This window comes from Polistes dominula, unplaced genomic scaffold (genome assembly GCF_049000335.1).
Source record: "Polistes dominula isolate Pdom_NZ unplaced genomic scaffold, Pdom_raw_medaka contig_20, whole genome shotgun sequence".
Classification (NCBI taxonomy): domain Eukaryota; kingdom Metazoa; phylum Arthropoda; class Insecta; order Hymenoptera; family Vespidae; genus Polistes; species Polistes dominula.
The window spans coordinates 3,863,769-3,885,822 of NW_028301147.1; the positions used below are offsets into that span (position 1 = coordinate 3,863,769).

Here is a 22,054-nt window from a genome sequence, read left to right on the forward strand (position 1 = left end):
TTATTTAACATATTGAAAATAATTATATTATATGATTAGAAATTGTAGTTTTAATTACAATTACAAAATTTGAAAATTAAAAATTTTAGTACATAACCTTATTCAAATACTAGAACTTTTAATTGAAAATAAAAAACGCAAATATAAGAAGAAAAAGAAAGAAAATAATCAATAAAAATATTCCTTCCTAACCGGAAGTAATCGATTAAAAAGGAAGTAAAAGAGCAAAAACATTTTTTCTGAATTTAATATTATTTTGCAGTATTGCCAATAGAATTAATACACTGTGGAGAGGTTAAAGGTGATCTTGGCCTAGTTTATTGAGAACATGCGGGAGAGCGTGCTCGATATTCGAAAGAGGGGCAGTTTTGCACGCAATAAAAGGGTTGCAATGTGATAATATAATATATTAAAGATTTTTTCGTGTGAATTAAATTATAGAAATAGTGTTCAAAAGAAGAATTCAAAGAAAGAGAGAAAATACGGTAATTTATTTTGACTGATGAATAAGATTTAAAGATTAAAAGATAATAAGAAAGAAATAAATTTATCGAGTTCTTGGTTGAGATAATGCGCAGAAAAGAAATCCGAACAAATCAACCGAGAACCCAGAGAAAGTTTATATATATATATGTGTGTATTGTGTGTGTGTCGCGTGTGTATAAATGCATGTTAGGTGAGTGTGTGTATGCTGTTTGCACTTGGATATTATCAGGGTGCATCGTGAGCGTTTCTACAAACGTCGGTGATTGGTGTTAATTGTTTGGTAGAACAAAGTGAATTGAATTTATTTGCAAGGCAACGAATCGAAAATAGTAACTGAGTAGACGAAAGTGGAATTTTCCGAGTGTAAGAAAATGGGAAAAAAATAGAAAGAAAAAATCCGATAATGGTCAATATTTGTTTAATACCTTAAATGTACGCGTAATACACGCGAAGAATCTTATCTACTCGATCAAAACGTGTGTGCATTTGCATCTTCATTTTTATTATACTTTACATATTTGATGCGTTTTTTTGCAATTACAAGAATTTAATTTAAATAAATGATTTTTTTCAATCGATAAGTTCGATTTTTGTCAAAAAAGAAATATAAAAGAACGTTTGTCAAATCATGTGAAATCCTGTGAATTAATGCGAAATGGAAAGGTTAGCTCGTTAGAGGCACATGACGAACAGGTATGACAGGTTTTACTTTCCCGCCGTTTCATTTCAAATTTGGATGATATCATTCGTAATATATGTTTGTATTTATTGTATTTTAAATCTGACGTTTTAAACATTGCTTTGCCAATTTAACAAATAACGTGAATAAAAATATACATATTCATTCATTTTACAACATGAAATATATCTTTTGGAAAATTACATTTGATTGTGTAACATTTAATTTCGGTCAAACAGTGTCAAAACAATGTATTCTATATAGGAGAATAAGACTAACAATAGATTACTTAAAACTTTATTCAAAATTTATAATACAAATTGTAAATGATTCTTGTATTAGGTAACATGGTATAGATATCTTTCATACACTTACAATGTTCTTTAAATAGTATCTCGACATATCTGCAAATAATATAAAGTCCTCCAATTACTTTGCCTTGCAAACAAATTTCAGACATTTTGTATACATTTTTACTGTTAGTAAATGATTAATGTGACTTGTGACTTATAATTACTTAAGATGCTAATTTCTTTTTCTTTTTTCCAGCCTTCATGTCAATTGGAATTTAAGTGCAGATTGATTATTATATTGTACCATATCATAGTATAAAATCATGTGATTCTCATGACTTCTTTGAGAAAATATCCACATTTATCGTGGATGTTCAAAGCGTTATGTTCGCATAGGATTGATAGATAAGAATATATCTAGTCGAATGGTAAGAACTATCAACGGATACTTACATATACAGTTATATATAATATATAATATATATAATATAATAATAATATATATAATATATATATATATAATATATATTATATATTATATATAACTGTATATGTATGTATAATTAGATTAATATAGTAATATAAATTTATTCGTATTCAAATGGCAAGAAATATCTTTCCTGAAGTATTGTACTTTCATCAAAAGTCTCTATTATTCTTATCTTTTAATTTATCTTATCTTTATGGCATGTGTGTTAGTAATTCATGATTACTAGCTCTAGTAAATATTCTTAATTACATTTCGACAATAATTTGAGAAAAGATATTTATTCTTTTTTCTAATCGCATTCATACTCTTTTTTTTGTAATTGTTGCTTTTACATTGTTATTTTGTGTTTTTATAATTTATGTGTATGATTGTCCTGTTTTGTTTACGTTTCAATTGATTTAATGTTAAATATGTTTTAATTATTTATTTATAAATTAGATCTGTATTGTCAAATTTATAGACTGATTAGATTTAGTGATCACAAGAGTTACGTTTCCATGTATCATCATGGCAATTGGAAATGTAATCTGCGGTGCGAATACTCCTAAAGTCAAGAAAAAAAAGGAAAAGGTATAATATGGATTTTTCTTTTTTTTCTTTTTTTAATTTTTATCATCATTTTATTTTATTTTTATTTATTTTTTACATTCATATTGTTAAACAAGGATTTACTTCAGGTATTTTATCTCTGAGTACTCTATTGCCATGTTATAAATTATTCAAGACTAGAGAATAAAAAAATTATTGATTTTATTCTATATTTATATATTATAATAAAAATAAAATATATGTTAAGGTTTAAATCATCGTATCGTGTTTATATTATATCTTTGTATTTCATTTTGCAGGCAACCGAACGCAGTTGGATAGAAGCAGCTTTTCAAAAAAGAGAATGTTCCAAGTTCATTCCAAGTGCTAAAGATGAACATAGGTAAGAATATACACACACTATTTTAGTATATGTATTAAATAATTATAAATATATTATATTTATAATTAATTGCAAGTGAAATATTTATTGTATACATATAATAATTCTATCTATAAACATTGGTATTGTGGTTATAATTTGATAATTATAAATATTAATTTGAGAGTTCTCAAAAATGAAAACCACTTTAATAGTATATAATATTATTTAATTTGATAGTAATGTATTATTATTATTATTATTATTACTATTTGGGGCTGTCCACGGAAGGAAACTATAACCTCCACGTGGCGCATCTCCAAGTAGTGGATAAAGGAACACCTTTAATAAAAGATAGGAAGAAAAAGAAAATTGATCTATTTATTTATTTATTAAAAAAAAAAAGAAAAATTATGTGGGCTGTAATGTATTTTTAATCTATTATAAAATATATTTTTCTTATAAAACATTGAGATATTTTGTAAGTATGTATATATCATATAAGATAATACACTCTAATATGATTTAGAGTAAACTATACCACTATTTTAATTAAGAATTTAATAGATTGTATTTTAAATGAAAATGTGTGGCGTGTGCTATTCAGTGTGTATTTTTATATTTAATCTAATTCCTTTTTAAAGTCGATGTTATAACTAATCATAGATTGAAATATTTTATTCTTCGAACAAAAGATTTTATTATCATTTGCGTAATTGTTCTATCTAAGAAAGAATAATAAATGGGAAATAGAGAATGTGTTACATCATCTTGGCTGTTACTAACTGCTTCAGTAGTTTCCTTGGTTAATTGTGTTTTTAGAAATTTTCAAAACATCATAGATTTTTCATGCACACACATCTTTTATTTTTAACATATTTCATTTCAATGCACAGTAGCATTAGAAAATATTTTCTTATTATCTTTTCAATATATATCAATAAATTTTATTTTATAATTTATTTAACTAACAATTAACAGTGCGTTCCATTTGTGTTGTTATATTTATTTAATTAAAAAAAAAAATTAATTTATATTACGTTATGTTGTGGTATATTTAACTTATAGTTTCTTCATTTATTTATGTTCAATATTGTGTTCTTGTATATTCATTTCCATTTGATTTATTTTTCCTGATTTCATTCCGTTTATAGGTTCACAGAAGTACAGGGAGATAAGAATGCAGAATACGATGTGATCACTTCTTCCAGGTGAGATTTCATAGTGCATTCTGCTTTAATCATCATTTCGTACACTGCTTTCTTTCGATCATACAATTCATTTTCAAACGCATTAATACTTCATTCGTACATTAAATTTTGTTACAAATATAAATTCATTCATGATATTCATTTTCCTTTTATTTTTTTACTTTATACTTTGCTTTACATTTGGTGAGTGACATTGATTACAAATATTTGCATCGCTTGTTTCTTTCATCAAATTAAATTTTGATCATCTTATATTTGTTATCTAGTTGAGAAAATGCTGAAAGTATTATGGGAATGTCATACTTTATAGCATACGCAGATAATTATTAAATACAATATAACAGCGTGTATTGAAATTATCGTCAAGTAAGAAAATTACATGAATTTGATAAGACATATCAAATCTTAATAGCCCCAAATATTAAATATATTCTTTGAGAACTTCTCAGTGAAATAGGTGATCAATTGCTTATAAAGACAATTAACTATAATTTACAATTACAGATGTTGCTGTGGTTACTCTTATACTTACCATTGCGGAACTGGTGCAGATGTTCAAAGTTATGCCAACACTGGTTCCATAGAAAAAGAACGTGAACAATGGTCACCAGGAAAAAATACACATACTTATCCAACCGATGCATATGGTACTATCGAATTTCAAGGTGGACCACATCCAACTAAAGCACAGGTATACAGCAAATTTCTAAACAAATATTGAATATATTTTTATAATACTACAACAATATATTTATCAAATTTATTTTTAGTATGTAAGATTATCTCACGATACTCGACCAGAACCCATAGTACAATTATTATGTCGAGAATGGAATTTGGGATTACCTAAATTATTGATTACGGTTCACGGTGGTCGACCGAACTTCGAATTACAGCCAAGTCTGAAAAAAGTTTTACGCAAAGGTTTGTTGAAAGCTGCTAAAACAACTGGAGCCTGGATTTTTACTGGAGGAACAAACACAGGTTTGTTATACTTTTTAATGGTGATTCATAAAGAAATGAATAATTTTAATAATATTTTATATTGATATTTTAGGAGTCACGCGTCAAGTTGGTGATGCTTTATTGTTAGAACGATCGCAACGACAAGGTCGAGTAGTAAGCATAGGTATAGCTCCATGGGGGGTCTTAGATAAAAATCATGAATTAATAGGACGCGGTGAAGAAGTACCATACGATTGCGTTTCTTCTCCTTGGTAAAAAATCATTTTCTTTACTACACAAATTATTTTTTAATTGTATATTAATAGATCTTTTTATTTTTTTGTAGGACAAAATATACAGTTTTGAATAACCGACATGCTTACTTTCTATTGGTGGATAATGGTACCGAAGGTCGATATGGAGCAGAGATCGTGTTGCGTAGGAAATTAGAAAAATATATATCTAATTTAAAACTACAGCCGTGTGAGTCCTAGTACGATAGAAATATGCTTATTTCATATTTTAGTAATAAAATAATATACAGTAATATATATGTTTATGTACACTTATCATTTTATAATAAAAAATTATTTTTATAGATACACACAGTAGCATACCTGTAGTAGCATTAGTAATTGAAGGAGGAACAAACACGATACGCTCGGTATTAGAATACGTTACTGATGTTCCTCCAGTTCCTGTTGTTGTTTGCGATGGATCGGGACGTGCAGCTGATCTCATCGCTTTTATGCACAAGTAAGAAGCTTAAAAAAAACTAATCCAAAAATATGATTTCATCTATAAAAATACATTTGATTTCACAGATATGCCAGTGAAGGAGATAGTGAAGCGGGAGAGGGTGAAGGACCGTTGGAAAGTATGAGAGAACATCTCCTGGATACTATCAAACGCACTTTTAAAGTTTCTGCTGAACAAACTAATCAATTATATTCTGAATTACTTCAATGTACTCGTAAAAAACATTTGGTAAGACACTCAATAAAATGTAGTTTTTTATAACAAGACTCGATTACAAGTATAATTAAAATAAAATATTATTTACAGATAACTGTATTCAGGATAACGCAAGATCGACCACAAGAATTGGATCAAACAATATTAACAGCATTATTCAAATCTAAACAATTATCTCCAGCCGAACAATTATCGTTGTCTTTAATATGGAATAGAGTTGACATAGCTCGTAGTGAAATTTTTGTATATGGTCAGAAATGGCCACCGGGTGCTTTAGAACAAGCTATGATGCAAGCTTTACAACATGACAGAATCGATTTCGTTAAATTACTTTTAGAAAATGGTGTATCCATGAGAAAATTCTTATCTATACCACGTTTGGAAGAACTCTATAACACAGTAAGTCTTCTATCATTCTACTTTATTATTGCAATTAACATTTATACATGTCAAGATTTATTTATTGTTTGCTTAATTAGAAAGAAGGTCCTTCGAATACATTAGGCTATATTTTGCGAGATGTAAGGCCTAATATTCCACGTGGATATATGTATACCTTACACGATATTGGATTAGTAATCAACAAACTCATGGGTGGAGCTTATCGTGCACAATATACACGTAGAAGGTTTCGTGTTATTTATACCAAAGTAATGAAAAGATCTGGTGGGCAACAACAACATATGCATAGGAATAGTTGTGCTTTAAGTTCTGCTACTCGTTATTATTCAGGATCTGGTAATAAATCAGACAGCTTGACAATGAGTTTGCTCGCCGAAACTGTTCCTGCTAATCGAGATACACCACTTTTTGATTATCCTTTCAACGAGTTACTTATTTGGGCAGTATTGACTAAAAGACAACAAATGGCATTATTGATGTGGCAACACGGAGAAGAAGCTTTAGCTAAAGCACTTGTTGCTTTAAAATTGTACAAAGCAATGGCTCACGAAGCTGCTGAGGATGATCTTGAAACGGAAGTTTATGACGAATTACGTGGTTACGGAAAAGAATTTGAAAATATTGGTACGATTGATTAAATTTTATTTAGAATAAAAAAATAAGTAATATGAAAAATTGTTAATAATATATATTTTATCATTGAAATAGCTCTGGAATTATTGGACTATTGTTATCGTCAAGACGATGATCAAACACAACAATTATTGACATCCGAACTTCAAAATTGGTCTGGTCAAACTTGTTTATCACTTGCAGTTACTGCTAATCATCGTCCACTTTTAGCTCATCCTTGTAGTCAAATCATTTTAGCGGATTTATGGATGGGTGGTCTTCGTACTCGTAAAAATACAAATTTAAAGGTGATTATGAAAATGAATTTAATTAACAGTTATATAATAAAAATTTTCATAAAAAAAAATTGTTTAACTTGTATTTTTATACAAAGGTTGTTCTTGGCTTACTGTTTCCCGTTTATATATCACGACTGGAATTTAAAAGTCGAGAAGAATTACAATTAATGCCGCAAACCCAAGAAGAACATTTGATTGCTCTTGAAGATGAAAAGGAAGATAGTGATTCAGAACATGGTGCATCGAATGGTCCGGATGTTGAGGTAAATATAAAATAAATTTATTGAAGTACCTTGTGTCCAAGTCATTTCTTATGACTGTGTGACTAAGTGTCTTATCGAAAGTATGTTTATGCATTTTTACATATTTATCTCATATATTTATATATATTTCTTATTATATAAATAGTTCGAAAATGAAAGGATATATATCATTCATAAAATAAAATTAACTTTCATTTTTTAATCATTTTTAAACATGAAATCAAAATGTAGATATTTTTTTCACATATATATTATTAACATTTATAAAGGAAATAGTTATATTCTACCATAATGTGATCATAAAAATAATGGTATTTTTCAAGAGAGAAATATCTTTTTTCTTTAAAATATTTGTTGTTTTTTACTAATTATGAACTCAGAACATTGGTGGCTGGTTTTTAAAATTACAATATTATACAGGATGCACACGTAGCTTCTGTAAGCTTGGCATTTACAAAAATACATTATTGCTTATAACTAAAGTAGCACTATAATAATATTAAGTTATACTTATTTTTTTTAATCATTTCTTTAATTTATTATTCAAATAAGGAAAGGTAAGGAAAGGTATTTGCCTTCACAAGGCAAAATAATATCTCGTATTATCGAAATGTTACTCACTAATATAGATTTATGAATATACCTTTTTTTAATCATTAAATTGAACCGTTTATTATGAAAGTGGTATAAGTTAATTTTATTCATAACTAGATATTTACACCACAGTCAGAATAAATGGTCCAATATCGCTTTACACAATTCATCATTTAAATAAATAAGAAATACAACATTATTTATAAATTTTATTTTGTAAATTATTTTGGCTTTAATACTTTCCAAAAGTGATATTCTTAATTAATAAATTTTATTCTCACTTATAATTTAATAATCAATTTGTTAACTTTAATAATATTTATTCCAAATGTCACTAATGCCTGATATGAGCGATTTGGAATGTATTAATTGGAATGTTGTGTTGTAAAATTGTCTGATGAGCCATAAGAATTTGTAAACTTTCTTGAAAACAATGTCTCAAATGAAGGTAATATATCAAATTTAGTTTTATTAAAGTAAGAGTAATATTTCTTGTTATTCATATTGCTCATAGCATATATATTATTATTATTATTATTATTATTATTATTATTATTATTATTATTATTATTATTATTATTATTATTATTATTATTATTATTATTATCATTATATATACATAGGCAGTATTATTAATGTGTAGTAGAGTATAGAAATTATGTTGAATGAGTAATTGTATTATTTTCAGTGTATTTCTATTTTCTAAGCGCTTGAAAAAAAAAAAATATGTTATTAAAACAAACTTAAGAGGGTACTCTCATCAGTTGTGTTAATACGTAGACCGTGTGGGTATGCATAATAATTATTTTTTAGAAACATCTGCGCAGGAGCCTCAGCATACGCAACAAATGCAGCAGCCATCAAGGCATTAAGGTATATTTATACTAACCTGAGCGCAGTGATTCTCTCTTTCTATCTTTCTCTCTTTCTCTCTCTGAAACAATTATGCACCTTCTGATGCACCTTCTGGCTGCTTCTGTTTATATGTTCCTTCATATTGTCAAGCATAATTTTATCCGCTGTTATGCTGTCTTCCAATCAATTGTTTGTCCAATACATTTTTTTCTTCTAATAAGAAACAAAATGTACATGCGATGAAAACATCTGATTAAAAATTAAAGGAAATTATGTGGATTGGTACTTGCATACTACACTTGAAATTAAGAAGGAGAAAATAATTATCTTAAAATTAATATTAATTAAAAATGTATAGCCTTATGATATTATGTGAAATCAAAATGATTTTGCACTCTGTTCCATTTTTTGTTATTCTCAAATGTGAGTAAGATTTTACAATTGTTTAGATTTTTTTTCCAAGCTTCCTTGTTATGAGTTCAAAATTTCTTTTATAATTATCAAATGACTAAACTGCTAACTGCTAGGTAAAATTGGAGAGTACTCTTAGCATGCTTAATGTAACTAAATACTTCGTTTTACTATTTTACAAATGAGTTTTATATTTTAATGAAGCCTTTTTTGAATAAATCTTGTTTCCTTTAAAAATGTTTTTTTATACATAAGAATTCATTATAAATAGAATAATATTATTTTAAATAATCTATCTAATCTATCCATTGCTATTTATTATATGAAATTGAAATGTGAAATGTTTCATTTATTTGTCTCTTATTCTCAATTTCTGAAAATATGTTTTGTGTCACATTTCTGTCACCACCCTTCATACCTTGCATATTAAATCAACATCTAAGTATATTGTCTATTATTTTAGATAACTTTCTAATCTTCGAATGTAATTTGTCATCTTATTTATCTTCTATTTTAAAATCATGAATGCATATTATTAATAGCTTCATATGTTGTATTTGTTTTTAAGTATTGTTCATTGAACATTTTATGTAATTTTTGTTCATTCATATGTCAAACTTTCATATGAGCCTCGCTACTTTGTCAACGAAAAAAATAAAACAGAATAAAAAAATTATCTATACAATTATTATCATGAAATATGTAATGTTTTATTTCGTAAAAAAAAAAAAATAATTGAAATTTCTCACATTTAATGTGCTTTGTGTGTAGGCTTTAATTAGCAGTGAACATTCGACGACGATTGTAAAAGAAACAATTGTTCAAGAAAATGGCAAAGTATTAACAGATAACGATGAAGGAACTCATCGAGCGTATGGCATTCGTTCAGACTACTACGACAACAAAACCACTAGACCGTTACGATTAAAGAAAAAATTATATGAATTTTATACTGCACCAATTACCAAATTTTGGGCCAATGCTGTAAGTAAATTGAAAGAAAAATTTGTTTTCAATGGCATTGTTAATATGAGTCCTTTTAAAAAATTATTATATATTTTTTTATATCTGTATAAACAATTATTCATTTCTTATTTGTATATAACAGTAATTTTTTGACTATATTTCATTTTCAGATAGCTTATATTGTCTTTTTACTTTTATTTTCTTACTGTATACTCGTACAAATGAGTGAAAACCCATCGGCAGCTGAGATTTACGCGATATCTTACATCTGCACATTGGGATGCGAAAAAGTACGTGAAATAGCAACATCAGAGCCAGCAACACTCTCTCACAAATTTAGCGTTTGGGCTTGGAACATGTGGAATCCTTGCGATGCAGCTGCTATAATATTTTTTCAAATTGGTCTTGCTTTGAGATTTCGTCATTCGACCTTTGACGTAGGTCGAGTTATATACTGCGTTGATTGTATTTATTGGTATTTAAGAATACTTAATATTCTTGGAGTTAACAAATATTTAGGTACGTCTTATTTAAAAAATAATATTTTAAATGTGTAATCTATAGTTATCTATTTTTAATTACACAACATAAGCTATTATTTATATAATATTAATAATGTGTTCATTGTTGTTGACTAGGTCCATTGGTTACAATGATGGGAAAAATGGTAAAAAATATGATATATTTCGTAGTTCTTTTACTAGTTGTTCTCATGAGCTTTGGAGTGGCAAGACAAGCTATATTAAATCCTAATGCAGAACCTAAATGGCGAATAATCCGTGATGTATGTATATTTATCTTTGTAATATTTATAAAAAATTATTTCATGATCATTAACTTTTCCTCTGTTGTTATGATTATAGATTTTTATGGAACCTTATTTCATGCTTTACGGAGAAGTATATGCGGACAATATAGATCCCGATTGTGGAAATGAACCAGGCATGCCAGAATGTCTTCCAGGTCGTTGGATTACACCAGCAGTTATGTCCGTGTATCTTTTAGTTGCTAACATATTATTAATCAATTTACTGATTGCGGTTTTCAATAATATATTCAACGAAGTCAATGCTGTTGCACATCAAGTATGGATGTTTCAACGATTTACGGTTGTGATGGAATATGAACAAAAGCCAGTCTTACCTCCACCACTTATCGCGGTTTGCCATGTATATTTATTAGTAAAATATTTACTAAGACACCTTACCAGAGGTAAACGAAGTACTGGTGAAACGTGCGATAACGGTCTTAAACTATTTCTTGAGGCTGACGATTTAGAACGTTTATATGATTTTGAAGAGGATTGCGTTGAGGGATATTTTCGTGAACAGGAACTTAAATTACAAATGTCTACTGAGGAACGTGTTAAAATTACTACTGAAAGGGTTGAAAATATGCATCAAAAAATAGAAGATATTAATAAGAAAGAGCATACGCAAAATGCTTCTCTACAGGTAATTGAAATTAATCTATCGATGTTTAGTACAAATTGTAGGAAATATATGTACTCAAAATTTGATCTTTAATTTCTAGGCCGTCGAATTTCGTATTCGTAAATTGGAAGAATTAAGTGAACAAACCTTAGCGCATCTTGGCGTAATTCATCGTTTCATGGCAACTCATATGCCCAACGAAGGTCTTCCTACTTTTGATATAGACATCCGTCAGCGTAGAGTTTCGGAAAGATCGGATGCTTTTTCAGAAGCTGATTCTCATACTCAATTACCTAGTCTCGTGTTACGGCGTAAGCGACTTTTGCGTTCTCAAACTGACGCCACTTTCTTAAACATTGGTCAACCTTTGGAGGACGACGTTTTGAAGAATTCAGAAACAATAACGTCTCGTGAAAATTTAACTAGAAATGATTCGTCGGTAAGCATCATTGATCCTCAGAATGGTCCAGAAGACGTCAAGACTACTACGAGCCAAGAAAGTGAAGTTAGTAAGGAAGTAGGTGGTACAGAATCAACGATAAAAAAAGAAGTATCATTAGAAAGAGAAGCTAGCAGTGAAGCTCCAGCTTCAGAACCACCCAGACAAGATTCAATCGAACGTCCAGTCAGACAGAACAGTAGAACTCGTTCAGAATCTGATGACGTAGTACTAATGCCTCCACCAAATATCCAAAGAGGTGTTACTTGGGCGGAACCACGCGTTGCAGTGATTCCATCTTCCGTAACTTCAGCTGGAAGTACTCAAAGATCCATTCTTTTAGCGATGCGTGCGGAATACACTAGTATAACCGACGAATTAGAAAGTTATTGTGGTCTTCTTAGTCCACCAAGAACGCCACCAGTTTCACCCCCATTATCGAGGAATAGAAATATGGCGGAAATTAATAATCCCGAGATGGCTTGGCAAATAGAGAACGAACATTTACGAGATGCCGAGGAATGCGATTATCAACAAATGGAAGATTTAATACAACGACGTTACAAAGAGGAAGACGACGAATCCAGTAATCCAGCTGAAGAAGGTGCTGTCTCTGCTAACTTCTTTTCCATATCTCACGAGCATCGTCAATTGCGAAGAGCTTCCGCGATCGATGAAGATTCTCGTAGACCACCTCCTACGATCAGCGTTACTAGAGAAATAGAACAAACACTCTCAAGGCCACCTGCGATCAGAGATCCCGAATCACCCGATCCGAGCGATAAAAATATGAGTACTGTACCAGCACCAGCTTCCGAAACTATGTGTTAAGATAATCTAAAACGCCGATTGCACGTTACATATATTATATGATGTATGTACTGCATGCGATTCGATAAAATGAGGCTATAGCTTAAGTATCTTAGATAGAAAATCTTATTTTTAGTTGTAAATCGAATTTGTACAATAAATCTTTGAATTCTCATTATTTTTTAGAGAATTCAGGATTTATAACATGAACAGCGCAAAGGATAAACATGAAAAGCTTTGAAAAAGAATTTTGCATATTGCAAAATCCTTTAGCTTTTAGATTGATTACCGTGCGAGTGAGTGAACAATCATTTTTTCATATTTTATCAGCTAATAATACTAATAATGCTATTTAATCTATTTAAATACGTTCACATTAAAATGCACTTTATACATTTTATTTCTAAGATAAAGCACACTTTTGAGAATTCATATTTTTACTTGAGCACTTTTGGTATTTTTCTGTGAACTAAGCTATATGAGATCACTAAATGTAGGCATCAATTTTTTGTGCCTATTTGGTGGTACAATGTCAACCGTAAATCTATAACAAGTATCGGTTGTTAAGCCTTTTTATATAAAAAAAAAAATAGAAAAATAGAAAAAAAAGAAGATATCATTATTTATGAGATCTTTTTATTTGATCATAGTGAAAATCTGTACTTCTTAATTTGTACTTAGGAAATTATTGTATTAATGTTTATTACATATACATTTTATGCTGGCTATAAAACGGTAGTATAATATTATAAAACACTATTAACATTTCTTATGGTTGTAAACACTTTTTAGTGTTGTCGTACATTTGAAATTTTAATTTTTAGTACTTATAATGTTTTATTTCATATGTACTAGAATTATTTTTTAAACTAAATAACTTTTAGAAAGCTTTAAGCAGGAATCATGTAAACGTTGCGAATATTTATTAAACATTAAAGTGATGTATAAAAAAGAGAGAAAGAGAGAAGACAAAAAATCAAAGATTACACGCGTTAGACAATTTTTATGTAATTTTATTTATTTAAGGAAATAACAGGGCTAGGATTAGGTGTGACGATTTTAATTTGTTTTCTCCTTGTTTTCTTCTTGATTTCGTTTTTTTTTCTTCTAATATTTAAAATTAAATAACATTATAACAAAAAGAGATAAGAATTAGTGTTGACTTCACTACTGTCATTCTCAGCTTTATTGTCTTTACTGCCGGATACTTTTAAACGTATTTTGAAATATATATATTTAGGGCCTTATATAAACACGCACTTTCTACTGCGTCAGACTCGGACTTCACGGACCATTATAAGCGAACCATATCACGCAGATATGTTCTAAGGAACTAGGCCAATCTGCGTTAGTACAATTGCAACTATTTAAAGAAACTTTGATACCTGCATCTAAAAAAATTGCCTAGTTTATATAGACGAAAATATATTGTGTATAGCTTATAAGTGTTTATGAGAGAAGATAAAGCTTGGGAATCATTGCTTAGAATATATATCAATTATATTCTAACACACTAAAGTGCTATTCAATTTTTACTCATTTTAAATAATGTGGTCTGATTTTAATTTTATTTATTTTCTTTTCTTTTCCTTTCTTTTCTTCTATTTTATTTTATTTTATTTAGTACTTCATAGCGTTCCTTTATAAGTATCCTATGATATATTGTTTAATATACTTACTATATTTTCTAGTTGAGATATATTATCGGAACACTAATGTTTTTTTATTCTAAAATCACACATAACAAAATGTTATAAAATTTCATCAATGTCACGTACAAATGTAGAAAGAATAGTTAAAGAAAATACAGTTAATGCTCCAATACGTGAGTTACATCATCCAATTAATTTATATTTATGAAATGATGTGACTTATAATGTTTGCTGTTGGTGCTTCCGAAAAGCATGATTGTAATATTCTGAGGAAATAATTAATATTTAATATATGTCATTATTTAAGCACAATTACGTAAAAACAAAACTCTCAACTTGAGACACTGGTTTCTTAGTATCCATAATAGTTTCTCAAAAGAGTTTGTAAATGTTCATTTGTACATAATATTAATCTATTTGTATATTTAAAGAAATTAAGTGCCATGCCATTTATATTATACGTGTAATACATTTATAAATATTGCAATGCAATAAAATCAGTGGCGCATTATAGCTTCATAGAATCTCATAGCAAATTAGAATTTAGGAGTCTATAAATAGGGTTGAATTTGTCTTCGAGGAGAAATATCATATCTCTCGTATACTCTTACCCATGCAATAAGTTAAATAATGATAATAATTGTAGATATAATTTGATTACAAATAAAACAGAATTACATGTATGACATTGGGGAGGGCTCTCTGTCGATGGGGAGGACCGACAGGCAATTGCTCTTTTTGTCCATAAGATAATGCGCCGCTGGACAAATTGTATATTTTTTAGAATATTGAGTTTTAGACAAACATTTTTTCTTTCTTACCACACAAGTGCAATATTTATGTTCTTACTTTATTTAAAAAGACAATATTTATTGCTAATAAAATTTCTTTCTCTTTAACGTAATAATATAAATATGGCAATATGGTAATTTGTAAATATACTTATATACATATAATAGCTACAATAATTTCTTCAATAATATCACAATCAACTAGGTAAATTGGTTCAGTATCATATATATTAATTCGAATAGGACTAGTCATATATGATACATGATTTTATTATTATATATGCCCAAATGTGGAATATTAAAGCATATAAGCACTGATGAAGTTATAATAATAGCATTAATGTGCATTATAGGTGTGTGTGTTTTGAAACGCATACGTTATTTACTATTTACTATTCGATTATATTGAAATTATATATACATATATATATATCTTAGGAAAAATTTCGAATGTTAAAATTATTAAACAAAAAAAAAAACTGTTAAAAACAAGGACTGTTAGTGGTTCGGCTTATGAGATTAAAATATGTATCTACTTTTTTCTTGATTTACATAAAATGTGTAAAAAGAAATACAAATTTGTTATATTAAAATATTAAATTACTTGGGAGTAACGGTATATAAATTAATATCAATCTCATAAATCGATCCTGCTTTTATAAATAATAAAATTGTGCTATGTTGATTAAAGCACATTATTGAAAAGCAATTTTTGAAGATATACGTGGGTGTAACACGCAATAAAATCAAATACTTACACGTTTCTTCTAATATGAATGATATATCTCATTAGCTTACAAGACAATTTTAATTATAAGAAAATTCGTATACTCGTTGATCTATACAACGAAATTGTTAACTTATTCGGTATATGAAAATTAATAATAATATTAAATAATAATAATAATAATAATAATATTAATAATAATAGTAATAATATTGGTGAGATATAGACATTTTTCTACTTACATTCTGAGATCTCTCTTTATCTCTCTCTCTATCTCTCTTTTTATGAATGTTTGATATATAATTTTCATTAAATTTCGCAATAAGATAAAAAAGTATCTTTTGAATTGTTAAAATAAATAATATATTAATAAATAACAAAGTATGAAAATGAAGAGGAGAAAAATATTAATATAACGTGTGCGAACGTGTTATACTCACTTTTTGCGAGCGTCTGATTCAACATGAGATTATCATATAAAAATAAAACGCAAATAATCGAATATGTAATTTAAATCGTAAGATATAAAGATATTCGACACGCATATAAGTAATTTTTCAGCAATCAAATATCTTTGATCGACGAATAAAACATCAAAATAATTCATTACGCGATTCTACGCATTTTCGTCGTGTTTTAAATATTTGGAGAAGAAAAAAAAACCTTTACCTCTCGTGAAAAATATCCAAGACACGACCCTTTGTACTCATTTATTTTCTTACGACAATTAATCTTCTCTCACTCAACGAAAAATCAAAATATTTCAATTATCAATATAGTATAAAAAGTTATATATAACTATATCGATATCCGTATATGAACTGGTGATTATGAAAATGATTTAAAATTCATTAAAAATATTGTTCTTTAATATCTTGTCATATTATACACTTTTTACAAAATTTTCAAATGACATAAAAACTATTTTTCTTATGAATAAAAATATATTCACTTTATTTTGTACTTCTTGTTATAAAAAAAGAAAAAAAAATAATAATTTTCAAATAATTCAAACGAAAATATCTTGAAATATTTTAATAAACGAGAAATATGACAATTTACAATATTTGTAAAAATGAAATTTAAAAAATACGATCATTTTCATGATAACCAGATCACACAAATCTATTTACAAGGAAAGAAAAAGGAATATTAAGTTTTGAACTATAAACATATGTGTTCTAAATGGTAAAACTTTCTAGTATATACCATTAATATCAAACATATACATGTTTATCTACGAATGAGATAAGTAGGAGGAATTTCGAACAACTTACAATTAGCCATAAAATGACAGTATATGTAAGAGTGCAAAGGGTTTTAATCACCTATTGTCGATTTCAAACGATTATCATGATAATAATTCAACGATTAACGATCTCATCGCCTTTTCCAAAAGGATATGTATTTAAAAAAAAAAGAAAAAAAAGAAGAAGCACAATACACGATCTTTCTAACACTCATATTTGTTAAAGAATAATAAATATTTGGAAGAATGAAATAATCTGTGAAAAAAAAAGAATTCAGGCAGCACGATTAGACTTTAATACAAATGAATATATATAAATATGTATGTGACAAATATTGTTCTTGTACATATCTCTCAGTGAATTCATTTTGGTGATTTCAATTGACAGACAAATACAGTGGAAGCTCCAGTATTCAATGATCTAGTATTCGAACATTCTACTATTCGCGTGGTCCACTATCAAAATACTTTATTATCCGAACACTGTATATATATTTCTGATTGTATCATTTATTATGAAAACAAATAATCAACGACTGTTTAATATAATATTGTATCTTATTGTTCCAATATGAAATTGATATTTAATGCTTTTTTCAACTCACGTCTAATGGCATCGAAAAAGAGTTGTGTGGTATCAAGTGTTAAAACAATATAAAAAATATTCTATAAATTAAAAAGTGGTGAAAATAAAGCGATAATTGTTAGAATGTAATTAATGTTTTACTATAAGAGAAAATTTCTTCATCCAAAATAGTTATGTCTATCAATTTATTCGAATACTGGAAGTTCTACTGTACATGTAATAATATATATGTGTATGCATTCGTCCAATGGCACCGATATAACTACGATTACGTTTAAAACTCGTAATTAAATATACATGTAATACTATGTATGTAATGTATTTACAAATGTAATACTTACATGCAGACAGTGACAAACAACCATCGGTGATCCTTAAAAAATAACAAAATATCGTGCCTTTCTTTTTATACGAATCGTTTAAGACTAAATAAGTTCGTTAGTTCAAGATCATCTAATCGTGCTGATTTCACAAAGATACGCGTTTTGTTGCTGTAAACATATATATTTAAAAAAAAAAAAAAAAAGAAAGAAAACGAATAAGAAAATGAACAAAATAGATAAAATGTCGTTATAAAATTAATTATGCGTTTCTTATTCACTTTTCTTTTGTTTAATCATTAAGTTTTCAATCGTATTTTTTTATCGTACTAAGGTATCATGAAATTTACAAAATTATCGATCATTCGCTGTGTAATAATTTAATTAGATTCTGTAATATGTAATTTAATTTTAATTTATCTCTAACATTTTGGGTTCTACACGATTTCTATTCCAAATCGAAAAGGCGAGTTATTATGAAAAGTTGTCTTTAGGACACGAGAGAGCGAATTTATCGATACATATATTTAAATATGATCAAAAGAAAAGTTTGAATCAACGAAAGAGACTCCTTCTTGCGTCCTTTTATCTCGAAAATCGATCGAGACTCTTGTAACTCGATTTTCAAATGGGGACATTGTAAGTGATATGAACCATTAATAATAAAATAAACGATTACAGTAACAACCCATATGAATGAATTTTAGAAAGTTATTTGCGTGACCAAATCTTTCTTTTCTTCTGCTTTATTTTGTTTATAATTAATTGTTTTAATACACGCAAATATGAAATTTACTCACAATGTTGTATCTCATATTTCTATTAATTTTATATAAATAAAAAGTAACGAGAGAAGCTCACAATCAGTTAAACAACTCATTCAAGAAGTTCAACGATTCGTTTAAGAGAAACCACTTTGCTTTTAACGCATCATGAAAGTACTTAATTTAACTAAAAAGAAATGGAAACTTATTGAAATTCTTCATAAGTTAAAATTGTTCAAAAGTTTATCTGTTATTAAGAAAACAATTATAGATTTGTTATTCGAAAGTATCATCAATTTGAATTACACGAATAATCTACGTTTTTATCAACGTCCTGTAGAAAAGTATATATGGGGCTTTTTAATTACTATACATTTTATTTTGTATGATCATTAATTAAATATTTTTACTAATCAAAAATATGTCTAGGGTTGTTTATTTAATTGTTCGCATAGTGACAATAATCGGCATGTCGTTTCTAATTCTCAACACGACTTTGGAATTTCAAGATAGTCCTACAGTGACCACTGTGGAAACCAATAAATATCCTATGCAAGAAATTAATTATCCAGCGATATCTATTTGCAATATTAATAAAATAAGTTTAATATCTGCTATCGATCTTGCGGAAGAACTGTATGTTATGATTAAATTAAAATGATCTAGTTGTTGTTAAATTATTTAATAATTTATATAAAAATTACTTCATTATTTAAATTATAGTTTAGAATTTAAAACAATAAAATACAGTGTTAATTTAACTGTGGAAAAATTGACTAATCTGATAACAACTTTGGGAAATCTTTATCACTTTGATATCGATGAGGATGAGTTAGAAGAAATTTATTTGTTGCACACTATACTTGAACGAGGATACAACGACTACAATGTTGACAGACTAATGAAAAGGGTATTAAAATTAATATTATTTACATAAATGTAAAGTTTTAATGTATACTCTTATTTTTTTCATTTTTATCGTAGCTATTACCAAAATGTAGATCAATTTTATGGCAATGTTCTTGGAATGGCAAAGATCAAGATTGCAATGAAATTTTTGTTCTAAGAATAACGAACAATGGCTACTGTTGTACCTTTAATTCTGCACGACGCGTTGGTTTACATAAGTTAATTTAATTTATTTTAATATATTCTTCTTATAAAATTTAAATTAATATTTACAAAATATTTAATTTATATACAGCAAAGATTCTTTTATATTTACATCTCAAACGATCAAACGTTCTAAAGAAGCTGGTTCAGAATATGGATTATCTGTACTATTAAATCCTCAGTTATATGATTATGCTTACAAACTTTTACCAATACAGGGTTTCAAGGTATGTTAATAAAAATAAAATTCAGTAAAAATTGTACATTACATTTTAGAATTTTTTAATACAAATTTAATATATAATTTTGTTGTAGATATTGGTGTATTCATCTCTTGATTATCCTAATGCACTAAATGGTGGAGTACGAGAAATCTTCGTTCCACCGAAAGTAGAAATGTTCTTAAATTTAGACGCTGTCTCTTTTTATTCTATACCAGTAAGTTGATTATTAATAAGATCGAAATTCTAAATAAATGGATGGATTTTTATTTACAGGATGTTATAAATTATGATATAAAAGAAAGAGATTGTTTATTTAGCACGGAACAATCACACACGTTCGGGGGATATTATTCATATACGGATTGTTTATCTTATTGTCGTACACGAGATATTATTTCCTTTTGCAAATGCGTTCCTTTCTTTTATCCGGTTACTTCCGATATGGGTAAGAAAATATTTATTAATAAATATAAATAACAAATATTTAAATTCATTCATTTGGGTGTTTTTCTTCAGGTGATATAAGAAAATGCAATCTCAAAGATCTAATGTGTATGAAAAAATATAAAGGTTTATAAATAAAATTTCTTCGTGTGTATATTATATATATATATGTTTGTTAATTTTTTAAATTTATTTCAATTACATATTCATATTAAAGAGAGATGGTTAAATCTGAAGCCTAGAAACGAAAAACTGATGGTACCATTTCACAATACGAAGATTTCAGTAGAATCTTGCTGCATAACTTGCGATTGTCTTCCATCCTGTGAAGACATTACGTATACTGTATCCACCAGCGATATTCCATTAAATATTCCATATTTAACTTGGAATAGGTAATACGAAAAAATGTGAAATAAAAATATGAGTTTAATAGAAATAATGAAATTAATTGAAATCTATTTTAAATAGGAAAAGAACTTATATCAATAATCACAGTTTAGTGCATATCTATTTTGGATCTCCTAGAACAACAAAAATAAGACAAGATATGCTTTTCTATTGGTATGAACTAATGAGTAAGTGTTAAATACTTTTTAATACGTCATTAAGTTTCAAATTATTATCATTATTATTATTATTATTATTATTATTATTATTATTATAACTATTATTATTATTATTATTATTATTATTATTAGTAGTAGTAGTAGTAGTAGTAGTAGTAGTATTAGTATTATTATTATTATTATTATTATTATTATTATTATTATTATTATTATTATTATTATTATTATTATTATTATTTATCATAACATGTTTATAGGTAATTATGGAGGTATATGTAGTTTATTTTTGGGTCTTAGTATAATCAGTTTAATCGAAATGCTTTACTTTTGTATAATGCGTTGCATCAATTTTGTATTTGAACCATCATCAGTGGAGTCAACTAATTCAGAAGATAATGTTACTATTAAAACGATTGATGTTGAACCTAAAGAATCACAAACGGTGGTCTTGTATTGGAAAGAAATAAGCGGAAAAATTTCTAAAGAAATTAATCTAACGTTTGTACCCCTAGATGAATGAACGAATTTAACAGATGAATTGA

At 27.6% G+C, this 22,054-nt stretch overlaps 2 protein-coding genes across 9 annotated transcripts; both read left to right on the top strand.

Moving 5' to 3' along the window:
• Window positions 1–109: 109 nt before the first annotated feature.
• Window positions 110–19,089, top strand: Trpm (transient receptor potential cation channel, subfamily M). 8 transcript variants are annotated; one of them, XM_015335285.2, is made up of 21 exons: window positions 110–1,179; window positions 1,715–1,886; window positions 2,409–2,518; window positions 2,797–2,879; window positions 4,013–4,069; window positions 4,574–4,760; window positions 4,840–5,053; window positions 5,127–5,286; window positions 5,361–5,497; window positions 5,614–5,770; window positions 5,839–6,001; window positions 6,080–6,388; window positions 6,469–7,015; window positions 7,100–7,311; window positions 7,398–7,565; window positions 8,973–9,032; window positions 10,197–10,409; window positions 10,562–10,910; window positions 11,030–11,175; window positions 11,255–11,845; window positions 11,925–19,089. In XM_015335285.2, exons 3-21 carry the CDS (start codon window positions 2,456–2,458, stop codon window positions 13,092–13,094), a joined length of 4,986 nt encoding a protein of 1,661 aa, XP_015190771.1. In that variant the 5' UTR covers window positions 110–1,179; window positions 1,715–1,886; window positions 2,409–2,455; the 3' UTR covers window positions 13,095–19,089. The 8 variants fall into 8 exon arrangements, with proteins under 8 accessions (XP_015190771.1, XP_089033300.1, XP_015190773.1 ...); XM_089177174.1 differs by having other exon boundaries at window positions 110–676; XM_015335287.2 differs by having other exon boundaries at window positions 110–485.
• A 152-nt stretch (window positions 19,090–19,241) lies between these two features.
• On the top strand, window positions 19,242–22,032 carry LOC107074142 (sodium channel protein Nach). Its single transcript, XM_089177183.1, has 9 exons — window positions 19,242–20,072; window positions 20,147–20,289; window positions 20,367–20,502; window positions 20,591–20,713; window positions 20,773–20,944; window positions 21,016–21,069; window positions 21,161–21,338; window positions 21,415–21,521; window positions 21,770–22,032. Exons 1-9 carry the CDS (start codon window positions 20,064–20,066, stop codon window positions 22,030–22,032), a joined length of 1,185 nt encoding a protein of 394 aa, XP_089033309.1. The 5' UTR covers window positions 19,242–20,063.
• The last annotated feature ends 22 nt before the right edge of the window (window positions 22,033–22,054 follow it).

Coding starts and splice junctions, on each gene's coding strand:
- LOC107074142 (XM_089177183.1), top strand. Junction 20,503..20,590: donor TACCAATACAGGGTTTCAAG/GTATGTTAATAA, acceptor ATTTTGTTGTAG/ATATTGGTGTATTCATCTCT. Junction 21,070..21,160: donor GTGTATGAAAAAATATAAAG/GTTTATAAATAA, acceptor TTCATATTAAAG/AGAGATGGTTAAATCTGAAG.
- Trpm (XM_015335285.2), top strand. CDS start 2,456: ATGGCAATTGGAAATGTAATCTGCGGTGCGAATACTCCTAAAGTCAAG. Junction 2,880..4,012: donor AGTGCTAAAGATGAACATAG/GTAAGAATATAC, acceptor TTCCGTTTATAG/GTTCACAGAAGTACAGGGAG. Junction 11,176..11,254: donor AATGGCGAATAATCCGTGAT/GTATGTATATTT, acceptor TTATGATTATAG/ATTTTTATGGAACCTTATTT.